Raw genomic sequence first — 21786 nt, 5'->3', positions numbered from 1 at the left:
TTAATTTGTTTATCAAATTCAGTTTCCTAGTTCTGAGGTTCTGCATAGACCTGCCCATAGGACCTGCCTCTCAATATTGGTAATCCAATCAAAAGACGTGCACGCACTACGCCTGCTAGCTGGCTCCTGTGTAACACTGGAGCCAGCCAGCAGGTGTACAATAGCCAACTCTAAAGCTGATTGGTTGACACAAAATTTTCATTTCCATTCACTTTAAGCTACAAGCGCCCGCACTGTTGATTCTGAAGGCCTGAGGGCAGATTTTAGACCCCTGGCAACACATTATGGCTGAATATGATTGGATAAAAGATCTAACATAAAGACCAGTCCTCCAAATCTCAACCTGGGGCTGGAAGCAGTGCAACCAAGAGGAAAGCTATGAAATGAAGAGTATAACTCTTACTCTGGGGAATAATTTAATACGTATTTGTGGGAAAATATATTTAAAAATAAATTATATTCTGATGATGGTTAGGCCAGCAGAGAAGGCCTTGCTGGCCCTGACGGCCCACCACTGCATTACGCACACCTGCCATCAATCATTATGCACACCTGCACGTCATCATGAGGCACACCTGGACTCCATCACCTCACTTATTACCTCCCCTATCTCTGGCACTCCCTTAGGTTCATTGTCTCGGTCCATGTTTGTAGTTTTATTAAACGGTTCACGTGCTTCTTGACTCTCTCGTCACCGTTACAGAATACTGACTCCATCAATGGAAGCAGCTTGAAAACAGAGTATCTCCTTAGACGGTCGATGAGCAGGGATAACTTCTACGTCAACACCATGACCAACTGGCGACTGCTATGGAAGAGGTTCTTTGCAGTGCGTGGCCATCAATTATTGGATTATACTCTATAACCAGTTGAGTCAGCACAACAGCCCATTCAGCAAACCGCTCAGGTCAGCGATGCCCGTTTGTCCCTCCCGGATAAATATGACGGCACCCCATCTAAATACCGTGGCTTCCTACTTCAGCGCTCCCTCTACATTGAGCACCAGATGGGAGCCCCCAACAAGAGGTCGAAGTTTGCCATGGCTATTTCTCTGCTGACTGGGCGGGTGTTGGAATGGGCCACGGCTGTCTGGAGGAAAAGAGAGAAGGAGCTAGATTCATGAGGGGTTCATGGCTCTGTTCAAATGCATCTTCAATCATCCTCAGGAGGCCAGAGAGGGAAGTGAGTGCCTTCTCCAATTACGGCAGGGTGACCAGATGGCTGCCGAGTATGCACTCACCTTCCGGACAGTAGCAGCATCCAGCGGATGGAACGAGCCGGCGCTTCGTACGCTATTCAGAAAAGGTCTGTGGGAGGAGGTCCAGACAGAACTGGCCTATCGAGACAACCCCTCCTTGGACGCACTCATTGCGATGGCCATCCGTCTGGATAGCTTACTTCGGGAGTGTCGGTACTCTCATCGCTTCTCTCCCTCCCTCAGTGAAAACTCTGGATCAGAGCCTGAACCCATGCAGGTAGGGGTCACACGCCTCCCTGCGTCGGAGCGACGCAGATGAAGACAGCTGGGGTTCTGTCTGTAATGAAGGAGGGCACCAGCTGCAGCGGTGTCCGGCACTTCCTAATCCATGATCCACAAGAGCAGAGAGACGGTGACGTGATCTTACACCTCCTGGGGCAGGAGTGAGTATTCCATCTTCATCACTTTCTGCTAAACTCTTTTTGGTGTCCATCACAATAGTAGCTGTCCCTCATGTACAGTGTCTACAGAGTTAGCGGATTCCGGTGTCGCGGGGAACTTTATTGACCAGACCCTTGCCTCCTTTCTTAACATCCTCTCATACCCGCTCTCCTCACCTTTCCCTGTTCAAACCATCGATAATCGGCCACTAAGATCTGGAACCATCACACACATCATCCAACCACTCACCCTCACCATGGATTCCATTCATCAGGAGAACATCCCCTTCATCAGCAGTGCACCAGTTGACAAGATCAACCTTGGCCTCCCACTCCCACCCTGCAAGAAGCTGAACCCCCGGTCTGTGGGGCTGTTCAAGATTCTCCGGAGGGTCAACGAGGTGACGTATAGGTTACAGCTTCCCAGTGACTACTGTATCTCACCTTGTTTTCATGTCTCCCTTCTCAGGCCGGTGGTTCCTGGTCCCCAAGCTGATGCTGTCCCCCACGACACCCCTCCATCCCCCCTGGACATCGAGGGGGGACTGGCCTATGCCGTAGATCTCTACTGGATTCCCAACGGTTTGGGGGTCGGCTCCTATACCTGGTGGACTGGGAGGGTTATGGCCCAGAGGAGCAGTGTTGGGTTCTGGTGGAGGACTTTCTGGATCGCACATCATCTGTGATTTCCACCTTTGCCGACCGGCCGCTCCTCCTCATCAGGGTCGTCCCTCTGGTTGGCATTATTCTGCGGCTGGAGCCGCACAACAGAAGGGGGGCTGTCACGTCTACTCCCACTCCTCCCCTCGCCGGGAATAGACCCCCCCCTCAGTCAGTATTGTTCCTGTGTTTATGCGTAGATGCTAATGTTGTTGTCTTGTTCCATGTCTAATAAAACAAACATTTCACCTGCTTCTCGACTCTCAGCATCTCTATTACACAGATCCTAATTGGTATGTCAAATTTTATGTTCCTTTTGATGGTGTAGATGGCCCTTCTTGCCTTGTCTCCCAGATCGTTCACAGCTTTGTGGAAGTTACCTGTGGCACTGATGTTTAAGCTGAGATATGTGTAGTTGTGTGCTCTAGGCAATGGTGTTTAGATGGAATGTGTGTTCTTGGCAGCTGGACCTTTGGAACACTACTTTCTTATTTATAACGTTCCAGGTCTGACAGAATCTGTGCAGAAGATCTAGGTGCTCCTGTAGGCCCTCCTTGGTTGTTGACCGAAGAACCAGATCATCAGCAAACCATAGACATTTGACTTCAGATTCTAGTAATGGGAGGCCAGGTGCTGCAGACTGTTCTAGTGCCCTTACCAACTCATTGAGGGTGGGGATTAAGCTGCATCCCTGTCTCACCCCCTGGCACTGTGGAAAGAAGTTAGATGTATTTTTTTATGCCAATTTTAACCACACGTGGTTGTGTACAATGATTTTATAATACTTGTTTTTTCCTCCAACACTTTCCATCAATTTGTAAAGAAGCTTTACATGCCAAATTGAGTCAAACACTTTTTGGAAATCAACAAAGAATGAGAATTTGCCTTTGCTTTGATTTGATTTGTTTGTCAATTAGGGTGTGCAGGGGGAATACGTGGTCTGTCATACGGTAATTTGTTAAGCCAATTTGCTCTATCCCTACTTGTCTATTTCAATGTAAATAGCCACATTGGTATGGGAAACATGTTTGCAAGTGGAATAGAAAATCAGTAAACATTACACTCTCAATTTTATTTTAAGAATAAACATGTCAAATGTTATATTATTGGCAATGTTTGTAAGGACCGACACGGGGTGTCAACATTTAAGGAACAGACATGGAACAAGACAGGAACAGCGTCAGCACACGGTTAACAACGACATACGACAATTAATCCTGAAGCCGGGGAACAGAGCTTGGGAACAGACAGATATAGGGGAGGTAATGGCACAGAGGTGATTGAGTCCAGGTGAGTCCAATAATACGCTGATGCGCGTGACAGGAGGGAAGGCAGGTGTGCGTAATGATGGCGGCAGCAGTGCGTAACGCTTTGGTGCCTGGCACCTTCGAGAGCCAGGGAGGGGGAGCAGGTGTGACAATGTAACATTATGGAAATAGTTGAAGTAACATAAATAAACAGAAAAATATAGGTTGCATATACAATGTTGTTCGTGCTCCACTGGTTGCCCTTTTGGGGCAACTGCAGTATTTTGCCTAACAGATATGGGAGTTTATGAATGTTTGATTTGTTTAACCTGTTGAGGACAGAGGGCGCTGTTGTCACTTTGGGGGAAAAACGTGCCCAATTTAAACGGCCTCGTACTCAATTCTTGCTCGTACAATATGCATATTATTATTACTATTGGATAGAAAACACTCTCTAGTTTCTAAAACCGTTTGAATTATATCTGTGATAAAAAACAGAACTCATTTGGCACAAACTTCCTGATCAGGAAGTGGAAAATCTGAAATCGATGCCCTCTTCTAGGTCCTGCCTATAAATGGGCATGATACGTATTAGTATACATGCACGTCATACACCTTCCCCTGGATGTCAAGAGGCAGTGAGAGAAGAAATGGGGTGTTTATCTTGGTCTGAGATGGAATAAATCCTCTTGGCATGACGTGTCACCAGTTTCCTGTTTTCAGGAAGGCGCGAGGTTGGACCTGGAATTGCCTTCTGAAAAGCTTTCGTTATAGGCGACTACTATCTCCGGCTTTGATTTTATTTGATACATGTGACCATATCATCGTAAAGTATGTTTTTTCAATATAGTTTAATCAGATTATTGAAATTTTTTCGGGAGTTTTGCCGTGTTCCGTTCTCTTCCGTTTGTTGACATGGAGAGATTCGTGCCACTTGGCTAGTGTGCTTGCTAAATCGAGAGGGAAAGAGGCCGTTCTAAATCCAAACAACGATTGTTCTTGACAAAGGACCCCTTGTCCAACATTCTGATGAAAGATCAGCAAAAGTAGGAAACATTTTATGATGCTATTTCATATATCTGTCGTACATGTGAACTAGTCGTCGGCGCCCAGCTTTTGGGTACTCTCTAGCTATACCGAAGCTGTATGTCGTAATGAAGTTATTTTTAGAATTCTAACACGGCGATTTCATTAAGAACTAATGGATCTATCATTTCCTATACAACATGTATTTTTTAGTTATGTTTATGAATAGCTATTTGGTCAGAATATGTGTGTCAGAACAAGTGTCAGAAAAATATCCGGACGTTGTGGGAAAAAGTAGCTACGTTAGCACAATGTATAACCACTGATTTCAGCTCTAAATATGCACATTTTCGAACAAAACATAAGTGTATGTATAACCTGATGTTATAGGACTGTCATCTGATGAAGCATATCAAGGTTAGTCAAAAATTATATATCTTTTGCTTGTTTGTTACGATCGCTAACTTTTGCTACTGGGAAATGGCTTGTGTTTCTGGCTATTGTGGTAAGCTAATATAACGCTATATTGTGTTTTCGCTGTAAAACACTTAATAAATCGGAAATATTGGCTGGAATCACAAGATGCCTGTCTTTCATTTGCTGTACACTATGTATTTTTCAGAAATGTTTTATGATGAGTAATTAGGTATTTGACGTTGGTGTCTGTAATTATTATGGCTGCTTTCGGTGCAATTTCTGATTGTAGCTGCAATGTAAACTATGATTTATACCTGAAATATGCACATTTTTCGAACAAAACATAGATTTATTGAATAACATGTTATAAGACTGTCATCTGATGAAGTTGTTTGTTGGTTAGTTTGGTTGGTTCTTGGTTAGTTAGGTTGGCTTTGTGCATGCTACCTGTGCTGTGAAAAATGTCTGTCCTTTTTGTATTTGGTGGTGAGCTAACATAAATATACGTGCTGTTTTCGCTGTAAAACATTTTAAAAATCGGACATGTTGGCTGGATTCACAAGATGTGTACCTTTCATTTGCTTTATTGGACTTGATAACTTCTTATGGCTGCAGCCTGACACCGGTACACTTATGACAACAGCCAGCTCAAAGTGCAGGGCGCGAAATTCAATTTTTTTTTTTTTTAAATATTTAACTTTCACACATTAACAAGTCCAATACAGCATATGAAAGGTACACATCTTGTGAATCCAGCCAACATGTCCGATTTTTAAAATGTTTTACAGGGAAGACACAATATGTAAATCTATTAGCTAACCACGTTAGCAAAAGACACCACTTTTTTTACTCCACCAGTGTTTTACTCCATCAGTAGCTATCACAAATTCATCCAAATAAAGATATAAATAGCCACTAACCAAGAAACAACTTCATCAGATGACAGTCTGATAACATATTTATTGTATAGCATATGTTTTGTTCGAAAAATTTGCATATTTCAGGTATAAATCATAGTTTACATTGCAGCTACAATCAGAAATTGCACCGAAAGCAGACAGAATAATTACAGACACCAACGCCAAATACCTAAATACTCATCATAAAACATTTCTGAACAATACATAGTGTACAGCAATTGAAAGACAGGCATCTTGTGATTCCAGACAATATTTCCGATTTATCAAGTGTTTTACAGCGAAAACACAATAGAGCGTTATATTAGCTTACCACAATAGCCAAAAACACAAGCAATTTCCCAGTAGCAAAAGTTAGCGATCGTAACAAACAAGCAAAAGATATATCATTTTTGACTAACCTTGATTTTCTTCATCAGATGACAGTCCTATAACATCAGGTTATACATACACTTATGTTTTGTTCGAAAATTTGCATATTTAGAGCTGAAATCAGTGGTTACACATTGTGCTAACTTAGCTACTTTTTCCACAACGTCTAAACAGCAACGATATTTTTCTGACACGTTTTCTGACACACATATTCTGACCAAATAGCTATTCATAAACATAAGTAAAAAATACATGTTGTATAGGAAATGATAGATCCATTAGTTCTTAATGAAATCGCAGTGTTAGAATTCTAAAAAATAACTTCATTACGACATCCAGCTTCGGTATAGCTGAGTACCCCAAAGTTGGGCGCCCACGACTAATTCACATGCACGACAGATATATGAATTAGCATCATAAAATGTTTCTTACTTTTGGTGATCTTCCATCAGAATGTTGTAGAAGGTGTCCTTTGTCAAGAACAGTCGTTGTTTGGATTTAGAACGTTCATTTTCCCTCTCGATTTAGCACGCGCACTTGCCAAGTGGCACAAAGCTCTCCAAGTCAACAAACGGAAGAGAACGGAACAAGGCAAAACTCCCGAAAAATTTTCAATAATCTGATGAAACTATATTGAAAAAACATACTTTACGATGATATGGTCACATGTATCAAATAAAATCAAAGCCGGAGATATTAGTCGTCCATAACGACAGCTAAACAGAAGGCAAATCCATGTCCCCTTTCGCGCGCTCCAGAAAACAGAAAATGGACGGTCACGTCATACAAAGAGCTTTTATTCCACCTCAGACCAAGATAAACACGAAATTTCTTCTCTCACCGCCTCTTGACATCCAGGGGAAGGTGTATGAAGTGCACGTAGACTCTTACGTATCATGCCCATGTATAGGCAGGAAGTAGAACAGAGCATCGATTTCAGACTTTCCACTTCCTGGTCAGGAAGTTTGTGCCAAATGAGTTCTGTTTGACTCACAGATATAATTCAAACGGTTTTAGAAACTAGAGAGTGTTTTCTATCCAATAGTAATAATAATATGCATATTGTACGAGCAAGAATTGAGTACGAGGCCGTTTGAAATGGGCACCTTTTATCTGGCTACTCAATACTCCCCCTGCAGCCCAAACAGGTTAATGTGTGAAAGTTAAATATTTCAAAAAAATATATTTTGAATTTCGCGCTCTGCCTTTTCAGTGGAATGTGGGAGGAGTTCCGCTGGCGGAACGCCAGAGCAGTACAGGTTAAACTATTGTGGGTGTGTCGTGATCTGTGGGAAATATGTGTCTCTAATGTGGCCATACATTTGGCAGAAGGTTAGGAAGTATAGAACAGTTTCCACCTCATTTTGTGGGCAGTGTGCACATAGCCTGTCTTCTGTCGAGAGCCAGGTCTGCCTATGTTGGCCTCTCTCAATAGCAAGGCTATGCTCATTGAGTCTGTACATAGTCAATGATTTTATTAATTTGGGGTCAGTCACAGTGGTCAGGTATTCTGCTACTGTGCACACTCTGTTAGGGCCAGATAACGTTCCAATTTGCTATTTTTTTGGTTGATTCTTTCCAATGTGTCAAATAGTTGTCTTTTTGCTATCTCATAATTTGGTTGGGTCTAAATGTGTTTCTGTCCTGGGGCTCTGTGGGGTCTGTTTGTGTTCATTAACAGAGCCCCAGAACCTGCTGGCTGAGGGGACTCTTCTCTAGGTTCTCTCTCACTCTGTCTCTCTCCTGTCTCTCACTCTCTTTCTTTCTCTCTCTCACTCTATATCGCTCATGTCGAGCAGGGCTTGTCTCCGGTTCCTGCTAGCACGTTTGTTTTCCTATTTGAGTAAGGGACAGATTTAGAATGAGTTCACTCAGGTCACTGTTTCTCCTATTCCCCTTGGGAGCATGCTCGTACACTCTCGTCCCATCTCTGAATGCAGTCAAGCTGAAATGTGGATGTGGTTTTGGATGTTTTAGCAGGCTATATGCCTCCTCTAGGTAGCATATGCTGTGGAGTATGAAATCATTGACACCCTTGATAAAGATGAGCAGTAATAACTATAAAATAAATAATTCAAATACTGAGATATATATTGCATTCTACAATAAATGGGAAATAATTTATACCGAGACAATTGCTCAGACAAATAAATTTTATTTAACAAGTAATACTTTTTTTTACCAAAAGCTAGGGGTCAAGATTATTGACACCCCTAAAGTTTCTTCATAATATAGTAGTTAAAAGTTTATTTGGTCCCATATTCCAAGCACGCAATGATTACATCAAGCTTGTGACTTTCCAAACTTGTTGGATGCATTTGCTGTTTGTTTTGGTTGTGTTTCAGATTATTTTGTGCCCAATATAAATTCATGGTAAATAATGAATTGTTTCATTTTGAAGTCACTTTTATTATAAATAAGAATAGAATATGTTTCTAAACACTCTTACATTCATGTGGATGCCACCATGATTGCAGAGTTAAAGATCATATTGTAACCCCAAGACATGCTAACCTCTCACCATTAACAATAACAGAGGCTACAACAAGACATGCTAACCTCTCACCATTACCAATAACAGAGGCTACAACAAAACATGCTAACCTCTCACCATTACCAATAACAGAGGCTACAACAAGACATGCTAACCTCTCACCATTACCAATAACAGAGACTACAACAAAACATGCTAACCTCTCACCATTACCAATAACAGAGGCTACAACAAGACATGCTAATCTCTCACCATTACCAATAACAGAGGCTACAACAAGACATGCTAACCTCTCACCATTACCAATAACAGACACTACAACAAAACATGCTAACCTCTCACCATTACCAATAACAGAGGCTACAACAAAACATGCTAACCTCTTACCATTACCAATAACAGAGGCTACAACAAAACATGCTAACCTCTCACCATTACCAATAACAGAGGCTACAACAAAACATGCTAACCTCTCACCATTACCAATAACAGAGGCTACAACAAAACATGCTAACCTCTCACCATTACCAATAACCGAGGCTACAAGAAGACATGCTAACCTCTCACCATTACCAATAACAGAGACTACAACAAAACATGCTAACCTCTCACCATTACCAGTAACAGAGGCTACAACAAGACATGCTAACCTCTCACCATTACCAATAACAGAGACTACAACAAGACATGCTAACATCTCACCATTACCAATAACAGAGGCTACAACAAGACATGCTAACCTCTCACCATTACCAATAACAGAGGCTACAACAAAACATGCTAACCTCTCACCATTACCAATAACAGAGACTACAACAAGACATGCTAACCTCTCACCATTACCAATAACAGAGGCTACAACAAGACATGCTAACCTCTCACCATTACCAATAACAGAGACTACAACAAGACATGCTAACCTCTCACCATTACCAATAACAGAGACTACAACAAGACATGCTAACCTCTCACCATTACCAATAACAGAGACTACAACAAGACATGCTAACCTCTCACCATTACCAATAACAGAGACTACAACAAGACATGCTAACCTCTCACCATTACCAATAACAGAGACTACAACAATACATGCTAACCTCTCACCATTACCAATAACAGAGGCTACAACAAGACATGCTAACCTCTCACCATTACCAATAACAGAGACTACAACAAGACATGCTAACCTCTCACCATTACCAATAACAGGGGAGGTTAGCATGTCCAGAGGGTATGATGTTTGATCCTCTGTAACTTTCTTACTCATCATTATTCACGATTCATTCAGGGTTGTCCGTAATTATGGTAGCATCCACATGAATGTAGGAGTGTTTAGAAACATATTATATTGTTATTTATGATATAAGTTTCTCCAAAAAGGATTCAATACATCTTTTCAACAAGAGATGTTGGCCGTTGACCTTTTCTGTCTGGTTCGTCATCTAGCTATTGTTTTAATGTTCTGTGAAATTTACAGCTGTGCATGTACGGCTGTTTTACAGCAGGAACTCTCTGAATTGTAGCGTTTATGTATTAGTAAGTGCAGAGGAGAAAATAATATTTTTCCCGGGCGTCATCTGATGTATGTGAGCCCGTATATCTCGTGCCGAGGCCTTTTATACAGAGAGCCAGCTGTGTGATGACGAGTGTGATTACGGCGTAACTTTAGCAGAGTTTGGCTCACTTCGGCCCTTTGATGTGGCAGCCTTTGGAAAGAATCAATCTGGGAAGCTGTGTGACAACGAGTGTGATTACGGTGTAACTTTAGCAGAGTTTGGCTCACTTCGGCCCTTCGATGTGGCAGCCTTTGGAAAGAATCAATCTGGAAAGTTGTCAAAACTGATGCTGAATGTGATGACGGCGGTTTCGCTGGTCTATGCCGTTTTATCTGTGACTTGTCCAAGAGGTGATCAGCAACTTTGTGTCACACACACACACACACACAAACGAAGGGTTGGGTGTGTGGAAGATGGGTGGTGGTAACTATGGATACGTTAGTGTGTTGTTAGTACACAGAAAAGGGATGGCAGTGATTCTCAACATGATAAAACTGAATGAGTGCGTATGTATGTATCAGTACAGTATAGCATGTCTCGACAATGTAAGTAGCTGACTATACACAGCGCTATGGAGATATTTCACTCCCTGTTGATTATTTTAATCGAAACGCCTCTCTCGGGGGATTTCTCAAGCTTATCAGTAGGGAGGTTGACTGTGAATCTGTCTCGCTTGCAAAGGTGTCGAGGCTCGAAGACGCAACACCTTTTGGAGTCGCCACACAAAGCCCTGCGGCTCTGCTGAGAGTGGCAGATATGAGTAACCCCCGCTTGCACAATCACATAGCTACATTTTGTTAAATGTACAAAGTCCCTTCACTGTTGGACAGATAATACAACTGCTACTGCTGCCGGGTCATTGAAATAGCGAGGGAGGAGAAATAATAACCAAGGTTGAGGGAATTTGAAATGTTGTTGACGGAACATAAACTTGAGAATATTGTGAGGAGAGTATTAGTTTAACACAACAATCAAACCCTGTGTGTCTTAAAAAGAAAGTGGATAGAGAGCAACATTGTGTTCATGATGTAAACAGCATTATTTCTCCCCATCATGACCCAGCAGGAATTATGGGATACATCTGGTGCATTATCCCGACTCGTCTAAAAAAGAGTCAAGAGCATCAACAAGAAAACCTTTGAAGTTAAATGAGGAGATTTTTTTTTGAGGATTGGAGCGGCAGAGTTTTGCTAATGGTGAAAGAGAGAGAGAGGGAGAGAACACAGATGGTATCTTTGAACGGTAAAGTGGGACATGGGGATGAAGTTTCGCTGAGATGGTGATGTGGGGGACAGGAGCGTGTGAGTAATTTGAAAATCCACCAGACAGGATGTGGTTTCATGGGAGATAGATTATACCAAACAGGAAGGAGAGAAGAAGAGCAAACTAATGAGACAGCGTTTTCCTTTGGAAGTCCACAGCCAATACCATAAAAGCCTCAGAAAATGCAGACAAAGGGGTAGGATGCACAGAAACCTCTCACAAGGGACTTGGTATGTAAATACATGAATAAACTTGACAGCCATTTTGGAGACAGCTCTTTAAATGTCATAGAATGTATCTCATCAGAGCCTAAATCCATTGATTTGTGTAGGTACAGTAGAAGATACAGTATGGGGATTTGAATACTGAGGAACACTATGTGTTTGTAACACTTTGGTCACGACAAGAACGTAACGTTCTCACTTAAGGAGAGGGAAATAAGTTCAGAGATAAATCAGGAAGCTCCAACTGTATTGGAATGGAAGCCAGATAAAAGTATTTCATACATTCACATCCTTAAAGTATGGATTAAATATGTCTCCCCCCGTTATAACCTTTACACATTCCATCATTAGTTAGTCTTCAGGAAACTGCCATGTTGAGACTGTCTTCACCCTTGTAAAATTGACTTTATGACGCGTGTTAAACAAGAACTTTACAGGAATATCTCAAAGGTGAAGTTCGACTGCTTGCGAATAAAATCAACAGCATCATTGGGAAACGTACTTCACCGTGCGTGGGCTTTTCAAACTCATCATGTGTTTATAAATTCATATTTTTCATCTAACATTCATTCAGCTAATTTAAAATGGAAAATGTTCCTTTGAACATTATCCCACAAAACTGCAAGCACATCCAGCCAAATTTACCAAGAAGAGAGAGGCAAGATGAAGCTTGTGGACAAAGCCTGACTTTCCTGCACCAGCAAATTATCCATTCAAAACGTATGAAAAAGGTCAGCCAAAGGTCAGAGGTGACCACAGTCCAGCATGATTCATGAGTATAATTTGTGTTTGAAAAATTCATATTAAGCCTGATAAATCATCTACGAAACTATCCTTTGACAAAATCGTGCCAGCCAGGAGACAAATGCTGACTTCAAGGTTGTTCTGAATGGTGTTTTTACAGTATAGTAATGGACACTAACTGTAGCCTATATACTATATAGGCTGAACATCAGACTAAACATCTATAGCACCGGCTACTGCCAAAAGAAAGGAAACACCAGCATAAAGTGTCTTAATAGGGCGTTGGCATAGATTCTACCAATGTCTGGAACTCTGTTGGAGCGACGTGACACCATTTTTACAAGAGAAATTCCACCATGTTGAAGGTGGTGGAAAACAATGTCTCAGGCACCTCTCCAGAATCTCCCATAAGGGTTCAATTGGGTTGAGGTCTGTTGACTGACACACACACACACACACACACACACACACACACACACACACACACACACACACACACACACACACACACACACACACACACACACACACACACACACACACACACACACAATCCCCTCTTTCAAAATCACTGAGATCTTTTCTTCTTGCCATGGTATCCAAAGTATTGGGCAACTGGGTGTTTTTATACATGAATCTTAACATGAAGGGATGTTCATTTCTTAATTGACTCATGAACCACACCTGGGTGGAAGCACCTGCTTTAAATATACTTTATATCCCTCATTTACTCAAGTGTTACTCAAGTGTTACCTGCATTTCAGCCACAAATCGTTAGGAGGTTTGAAGATGGATTCAAATGAGCAGTGGTCTCTGTCTCTCAGTTTGTATTTCTTTAAGCAGTACTACTGGCCTATAGCTGATCAGGATTTAACACTGACAACACACATCTTCAATTGCAAATGAACTGGACCAATGCGTTCTGTAATACTGTTAATAATTCAACATTTCGTACTGACTTAACAACTGAAGTGGCTATTAGACTTTTTGTCTTATGTATTTTTTGACATGCTATTAAGAGATTATTGAATAACTGACACATTTACAGCAAATTACGTGGTTTGTGTTGGATAGTCGACTTGTTGCCCAAAAGGATCTATTGCAACCGAAACATCGGGAGAAGAGGAGGAAGAGGAGGAGGGATTCAGGAGGAAGAGGAGGAGGGATTCAGGAGGAAGAGATCATAGGGCAGATTCTAAATGATTTTTTTCCATAGGGTCATGGATTCATGATAGGGATGCAACACACACTCACTCACTCACTCACTCACTCACTCACTCACTCACTCACTCACTCACTCACTCACTCACTCACTCACTCACTCACTCACTCACTCACTCACTCACTCACTCACTCACTCACTCACTCACTCACACCCCCCACACACACCTCAACATTATAAAAAATTATATGAGTGATGAGCAGGGTAGCTGGAGACAATAAACTGGAAGGAGTAGCAATTACCAGTGGGTGACAAGACGCCGGTTCCATGGTTTCAACATGTCATTATCTTACCACGAACATTTCCAAGAAGCCTGACAAGCCATTTCTGATGCTGTCATGGCCAGCCACCGTGATAAACCACCTTGATAAAACCACCGGCTAGAAAAGGGAAAGTAGAGGCCCACAACCATCCATAACCCCTCCCTCCCCTTTCCTCATTACAAACACCTCCGTCACACTCTCTCCTGGTGAGCCTTAGCACCTCTGCCCCGCCCCCTTCCCTCCCTTCTGTCTCCCCTGTGTCGAAGCTCCTCAAAGATTATTCCCCTTAAATCTGAAATGGTAATTGTATTTTTTTAATCCAATCCTGTTAGAGCCCCATAATTCCTCTGCAAAACTGCCCCGAGGCAATTATACAAAATGTCAATGAATTAAGCAATAGCTTGGTGCGAAGCCAGCGGGGCTCACCATAGATCACCACTGTCAGCAGAAAAACGCATCTGTCACCAGCCACACACACACACACACACACACACACACACACACACACACACACACACACACACACACACACACACACACACACACACACACACAGTCACACAGTCACACAGTCACACAGTCACACAGTCACACACACACACACACACACACACACACACACACACACACACACACACACACACACACACACACACACACACACACACACACACACACACACACACACAAGGAGAGGAACAAAAACATAGAAAGGGCTTTGAGCCAGTGTCTGGAGATCTTTGTGTGTATGTGGGAATGTGCTCTTACCTGGAGCAGCCATATGGTGTTTTGTGTGCTGATGAGAAAGACGGCACACTGGGAAACATTGACTTTGCTGCCTTGTTTAGATTGAGTGGTGGAATACTAATGTCTGTGATCTGTGTTCACCCACTGTGTAGTCCACACTATGGGGTCCTTGCTACTCAGGCTACTGCTTTACCCACATTTTCACATACTGTAGATCATGTTTTACCAAGCACACACATGTGTAGATAATGTATCGTCAGTGGTTCTATTATAAAGAACGATTGAACTGTCAAAGAGTTCAGTAGGTAAGAAGGCTATTAAATACAGTAGAGAACATCAAGTATTAACGCTGTACTGTTAGCCCTGATTTCACAACATACTTTAAACTTAGTTATGTAAATAATGTGAACTAGTATTTAATCCAATCCCAGAAGGTCTTGTGAATCCAAACAGTTTAGAAATCTTTAGTTGGAACAAAGTTGATTCATAAGATATATTGACATATTCTTCAAAATGCATAAAATACCGACCAGTGTCCAGATATGTAATCTGTAATGATGTTGGTAAATAAGTCAATAATTCATCATATCTAGTAACTCACATTTATATTTAATGGGAAACATTTAGATTGAGATAGCTCACGTGGAAATAGTGGCTTTGTGGTTTTCCCAGTAGAAATATGTGCATATTTTATTAAACTTCTCCCGCATCAGCATCCAGGGCCTACTTAATGAATGTCATCACTGCCACGGTGCCACACTAGTTTCAGATACATGGTAAGAAAAAGCAGCAGATCCTTGGAAATTATCTCTTAACTCTTAACTAGCTCCCGTCTAAACATACGATGTACTTACTACACTATGAACCATGCATGTTCTTCCTCCTCACCTGTTACATCCATGCATATATGAAATGTGGCTTAGGCCAACAAAAACTGTTTATTACAAATTTTATTAACAATTTATAAATAAATAATTAATAGTTTAGCCTAAACGACTTGCAAAGTCCTTTCTACAATATTTTTTGTATATTTTCAAAGTATACTTTGTAAAGTTTGACCTAAAACTTATATGATGATCGTTTGCGTCATTCAGGTGTCAGAAAATATGTTAATTCGTCTTTGCCTTTCTGAGAACCTTGGCTTAGTGCCCATCGCCTTTTAGACTCTCCCTCACTGGAAACAAATGATCCTGCTGTGTTCATTATTCAGCATTGTTGGTTTCCTCCACTCTAATTTAGAGCCACATCTGTTTGATGTACTGTTCAAATCAAATCAAAGATCTAATTTTATTTGTCACATGTGCTGAATACAACAGGTGTAGACTTTATTGTAAAATGATTATTTAAGAGCGCTTTTCCAACAATGCAGAGAAAAAAATATATAAATATAATATATATATAATATATAATATATATAATATAATATATAATAATATAATATATATATAATATATAATATAATATATAATAATATAATATATATATAAATATATATTTTAAAAAAAATTAAGTCTAAAAAACACTATTAACGAGGCTATATACAAGGTGAGTACCGGTACCGAGTCAGTGTGCAGGGCTGCGAGTTAGGTGAGGTAATTGAGGTAATATGTACATTAGCTGAAACCCCACCTCTTTAAGGAATACCTAGGATAGGATAAAGTAATCCTTCTACCCCCCCCCCCCCCCCCCCTTAAAAGATTTAGATGCACTATTGTAAAGTGGTTGTTCCACTGGATATCATAAGGTGAATGCACCAATTTGTAAGTCGCTCTGGATAAGAGCGTCTGCTAAATGACTTAAATGTAAATGTAATTAGCACTGAGCGATTAACCAACAATTCTGTTAATTTAATTTAATTTTCTGTTTATTAAACAACTATTTGACCGACGTCTGTTCAATTACTTGCATTCCATTGAGTTATTTTTTTAAACTCAATTCAATAACTATGTGGTACACTTGGCTGAAGGGAGTTGTAGTTTTCATTAAGTAAATAATCAACCTAGTTCAGCGCAGAAACGTGGAAATTAAATACAATGACCATAATCCATTGCGCCTGTTTTTTCCGTTTGAGGCAGCGATGGATAAACTTTAATGCCTGCTACGTTACGTTAGATACACACAGACCACATAGACTGCATGAAAGACGAATGTACACAACACAATGACGAGAGAGAGAGGGATTGAGACATTTCATGAAAGTATGCCTTATCTTTCTTGAAGGAACTAGTAAAATAATTTGGTCAAACAGCTCCACAGCTAGCCTAGCTAAATAGGATGTCTCAAGACTGAACAGTATGGTGAGTACAGAGATAATATTGTTTGGCTGCTACTGCCTGAGCAGAGATGCGATAATGACTTTAAGGAATGAAAGATAATAAAGTCATCAAAACAAAACGAAGTAATTTACACAACTGATATATTATATTATTTCATAGTAATTTCCTATTTTCCTTCTGATTTCTACCGAATGTGAACCTGACAGAGACAATGGAATATTTTGCAATGTTTTGTCAATTAAATGTTCACTATTTTTGGCTTTGGAATTGCGATAAAAAATCCCCCAAAAAATGTTAGCCCTTTTTCTTCTCAATTGGTAGTTACAGTCTTGTCCCATTGCTGCAACTCCTGTACAGACTCGGGAGAGGCGAAGGTCGAGACCCCGCCAAGCCGCACTGCTTCTTGACACACTGCTCGCTCTATCAACCCGGAAGCCAGCTGCACCAATGTGTCAGAGGAAACACCGTATATCTGGCGACCGAAGTCAGCGTGCATGCGCCCGGCCCACCACAAGGAGTTGCTAGAGCGCAATGAGACAAGGACATTCCAGCCGGCCAAACCCTCCCCTAACCTGGATGACAATGGGCTAATTGTGTGCCGACTCATGGCTCTCCCGGTCGTGGGATCGAACCCGGGTCTGTAGTGACGCCTCTAGCACTGCGATGCAGTACATTTAATGTCAAAAATGTTTTATTGAAACCAAAATCCAAAACGTGATAGTTTAAAAAAATAATTGAACCGAAACCGGACCAACCTAGAAAACCACTACTCGCTCAGCACTAATGTACATGTAGGTAGTAAACAGAGCAGCAGCCGCATATGTGAAGAGTGTGAAAGTGTGTCTATGTGTGGGTGTGTGTGGCGTCAATATGCATGTGTGTGTGGAGTGTCAGTGTAGAATGTGTGTGTGTGGGTAAAGTCCAGTGAGTGTGCATAGAGTCAGTGCAAAAAAAATAGGGTCAATGCAAATAGTCTGGGTAGGCATTTGATTAGTCCCAGACTTAGTACTGCTTTTTTTACCTTTATTTAACTAGGCAAGTCAGTTAAGAACAAATTCTTATTTTCAGAGATGGTCTAGGAACATTGGGTTAACTGCCTTGTTCAGGGGCAGAAGGACAGATGTTTTACTTTGTCAGCTCGGGGATTCAATCTTGCAACCTTTTGGTTACTAGTCCAACGTTCTAACCACTAGGCTACCTGCTTCTGTGGTATCAGAGAGAACAGTCTATGACTCGGGTGGCTGGAGTTGTTGACACTTTTTAGAGCCTTCCTCTGAAACCGCCTGGTATAGAGGTGTCATTTAGTCATTTAGACAGGGTACCTTGGCGTTTTTGTGCACATGGACTATGGTGGTCTGCTTGAAACATGTAGGTATTACAGACTGGGTCAGGGAGAGGTTGAAAATGTCAGTGAAGACGTGCCAGCTGGTCAGCGCATGCTCTTTGTACGCTTCCTAGTAATCTGTCTGGCTTTGCGGCCTTGTGAATGTTAACCTGTTTAAAGGTCTGACTCCCATTGGCTACGGAGAGCGTGATCGCAGTAGTCCGTAACTGCTGTTTCTCTCATGCATGGTTCAGTGTTGCTTTCCTCGACGAGAGCATGGATTGTATTTAGCTCGTCTGATAGGCTCGCGTAACTGGACAGCTCGCGGCTGGGTTTCCCTTTGTAATCCGTGATAGTTCCTGCCACATCGGATGAGTGTCAGAGCTGGTGTAGTGGGATTCGATCCCGTATTGATGCTTTGCCTGTTTGATGGTTCGTCGGTGACTGATGTGGTAAATTCCTATATTTCTTCTCAATTTTAATGATTATTATTCTATATTAAATTAATCAGCAGAATAAATAGAATTGGACAAATGACAAATACCTTGTCAGTGCACGTCCATATCACATGATAATCATTGCATGCTTATCAATAACCTATACCGGTGTATGTTGGTGTCTCAAGGCAAGCATTTATTTGCAGCAGTTATGCCTGCTAGACACACCTTTTGTGATCTAATGACGTTGATACTGATGTGCTGTCATTAAACAGCAACAGAACAGTAGAGTAAGGTACATCAACTCCAAGAATTTTTAATAGGGATATAGTGGTATTTTTCCAGAAACAATAAACCTGAGGACGATTCCACATTACATGCATAAATGAGCCGATGACCTTCTGTGAACAGAAAGTACATAAAGGGGAGGGTACTAAAGACATGGAGTAGCGTAAGCTCTATGAATGAAGTTGAAATGAATTATTTGATGATTAGGGTTCCGAGATGCTTGATGTGTGTTACTCCACACAGTTTCCCACTCAATGTCTCCCTCTACTACTGGAAACTCATTATTCAATGGTTTACAAATCTTCAAGGGTTCGTTTGTACCATCAACGTAAATAACAGATACAATTCCATTGGTTTTAGATTTGACATACATCCAGTCAGAATATTGATGTTTACATGAATGTGAAATCCAAGGAACACCATAAGCCTTTAAGGCAGCGTGTAACAAAAATGATAATAATAGTAAAAATAAAAATAAACTACTTCTGTTGTACATTTGAAAAAAGCACATAGTCCTTGAGAGTCAAATACTTCTGTGTAAATAACCAATTTTACATCTTTCTAGTAGTAGATTATAATCAATGCCATCAGATGAATCCTGAAACATTTTTCAGTCTGTGCTAGCAAAACAGTCCTGTAGATTAGCATCCACTTCATCAGACGACATCTGTATTGTCACTGATACTTCCTGTTTGAGTTTCTGCTTGTAAGCAGGAATCAGGAGGATAGAGTAATGGTCAGATTTGCCAAATGGAGGGTGAGGGAGAGCATTGTATATGTCTCTTTGTGTGAAGTAAAGGTGATCTAATGTTTTTTCACCTCTAGTTGCACAGGTGACATGCTGGTAGAAATGAGGTCAAACGGATTTCAGTTTTCCTGCATTAAAATCTCCAGCCACTAGGAGCGCTGCCTCTGGGTGAGTATTTTCTTGTTTGCTTTTGGCCCTATACAGCTCGTTGAGTGCGATCTTAGTGCCAGCATCGGTTTGTGGTGGTAAATAGACAGCTACGAAAAAAAATAGATGAAAACTCTCTTGGTAAATAGTATGGTCAACAATTTACTATGAGGTATTAGCCTCGAAAGGAGATCGTCCAGTTTATTCTCCAGTGATTGCAGATTCGCCAATAGAATGGAGGGCAGAGGCTGTTTATCCACTCCCCGACATAGTCTCGTCAGTTATCCCACACACTGGCCTCCTCCTTCTCCTAGTATTGGGGATTTGGGTCTGGTCTGGGATAATCAATATGTCTTTTGCCTCCAACTCATTAAAGTAGAAGTCCTCATCCAAATGAGGGATTCTGGTATCCAGAAGCTCTTTTCGGTCATAGGAAACAAAGGTTGAAACATTATGTACAAAGAAAGTTGTGATTGGAGAAAGAAAATACACAAATAGCACAATTGGTCAGGACAGAGTCTGTAAAAAGGCTGCTATTCCCTCCAGCACTCTTTCCCATCACCCCCAGGGGAAAATATTGACCTTATTTTATAACACACTGAAGTTGTTGCTGTGAATGTTGCAACACTATATTAGCACAGCGCCATGAAAAAGTGTAAGGAGTGTAGCATTAGCATTAGTAAGGAGTGTAGCATTAGCATTAGTAAGGAGTGTAGCATTAGCATTAGTAAGGAGTGTAGCATTAGTGGTATGGTGTGCCAGTGTTCATGATTCTGTGTATAAAGTGTACCTGTGAGTATCTTTAAGGATTTCGGGTGTGAAATTGAGTTAGCGTCTGCTGTTGTGCATCACTAGGGTGGCAAAGAAATAAGGACTTGCCAAACCTACCTAGCCTGTCACTTTTCATGGAAGTCAGATTTGGGGAAATGGAGGAGAGTGAAACAGTGGGTGTTACGGTGCCACTCACAGCTTCTTCTGACAACTGCTGTGGACTTCCTTGTGTGAGCCATGAAAACAGGAGTAGCCACTAGGAGTGAAGTCAATTACAAAAGTGATTGCATAACGGCATCAGTATGAGGTTGTTGCTAGTCGCTGGCCTCTAGACTCCAACTAGATTTATCAGTACTCTATATCTCTCCAGTTCAGTGAAGGGACATTTGGTTAAGATATTGGCAGCATTACAGCCATGTCATTCAGTAGGTCCAAGATTGCATCTCAAATGGACTGTTCATATCCAAAGTAAGGGCTTGCATTTGCCTCTCATTTCCCAGGATGTTGACTCCTACAGGTAAGATGTTACCTTGTTTCTCTACTTTGAATCTGCATCTTCCCTTTATTTTGTACTCACAGCAAAAGTACAATGAAGCCGTTATCATAGGACTCTCTCTCTCTCTCTCTCTCTCTGGTCATCACTTCATCTCCACAAACATCCTCTGACAGCACCCCAGCATGGGGTCTTCCATCTCCTTCTCTCTCTCTCTCTCTCTCTCTCTCTCAAATCAATTCAATGTTCAATTTAAGGGCTTTCTTGGCATGGGAAACAAATGTTTACATTTTCAAAGCAAGTGAAGTAGATAATAAACAAATGTGAAATAAACAATAACAATTTACAGTAAACATTACTTTTACAAAAGTTCCAAAATAATACAAACTTTTCAAATGTCATATTATGTGGAAATAGTTCAAGAAAAATAAAAAAAACACATATGGGTTGTATTTACATTGGTTCTTTTTTTTGTTCTTCACTGGTTGCCCTTTCGTGTAGCAACAGGT

General features: G+C 41.2%; 1 protein-coding gene across 1 annotated transcript in view; it reads left to right on the top strand.

Annotated features, from left to right (window-relative positions):
* Positions 1-1895: 1895 nt before the first annotated feature.
* LOC120049460 (uncharacterized protein DDB_G0271670-like) overlaps positions 1896-21786 on the top strand; it is a gene marked incomplete at its 3' end in the record, with an annotated part of 26623 nt that continues 6732 nt past the window's right edge. Inside the window, exon 1 of the mRNA XM_038995725.1 lies at positions 1896-2039. Coding sequence (XP_038851653.1) covers positions 1896-2039 — 144 coding nt within the window. The remainder of the gene's footprint in view (positions 2040-21786) is intronic.

Source organism: Salvelinus namaycush, chromosome 6 (assembly GCF_016432855.1).
Source record: "Salvelinus namaycush isolate Seneca chromosome 6, SaNama_1.0, whole genome shotgun sequence".
Lineage (NCBI taxonomy): Eukaryota > Metazoa > Chordata > Actinopteri > Salmoniformes > Salmonidae > Salvelinus > Salvelinus namaycush.
This window is presented reverse-complemented; position numbering and strand designations above follow the sequence as displayed.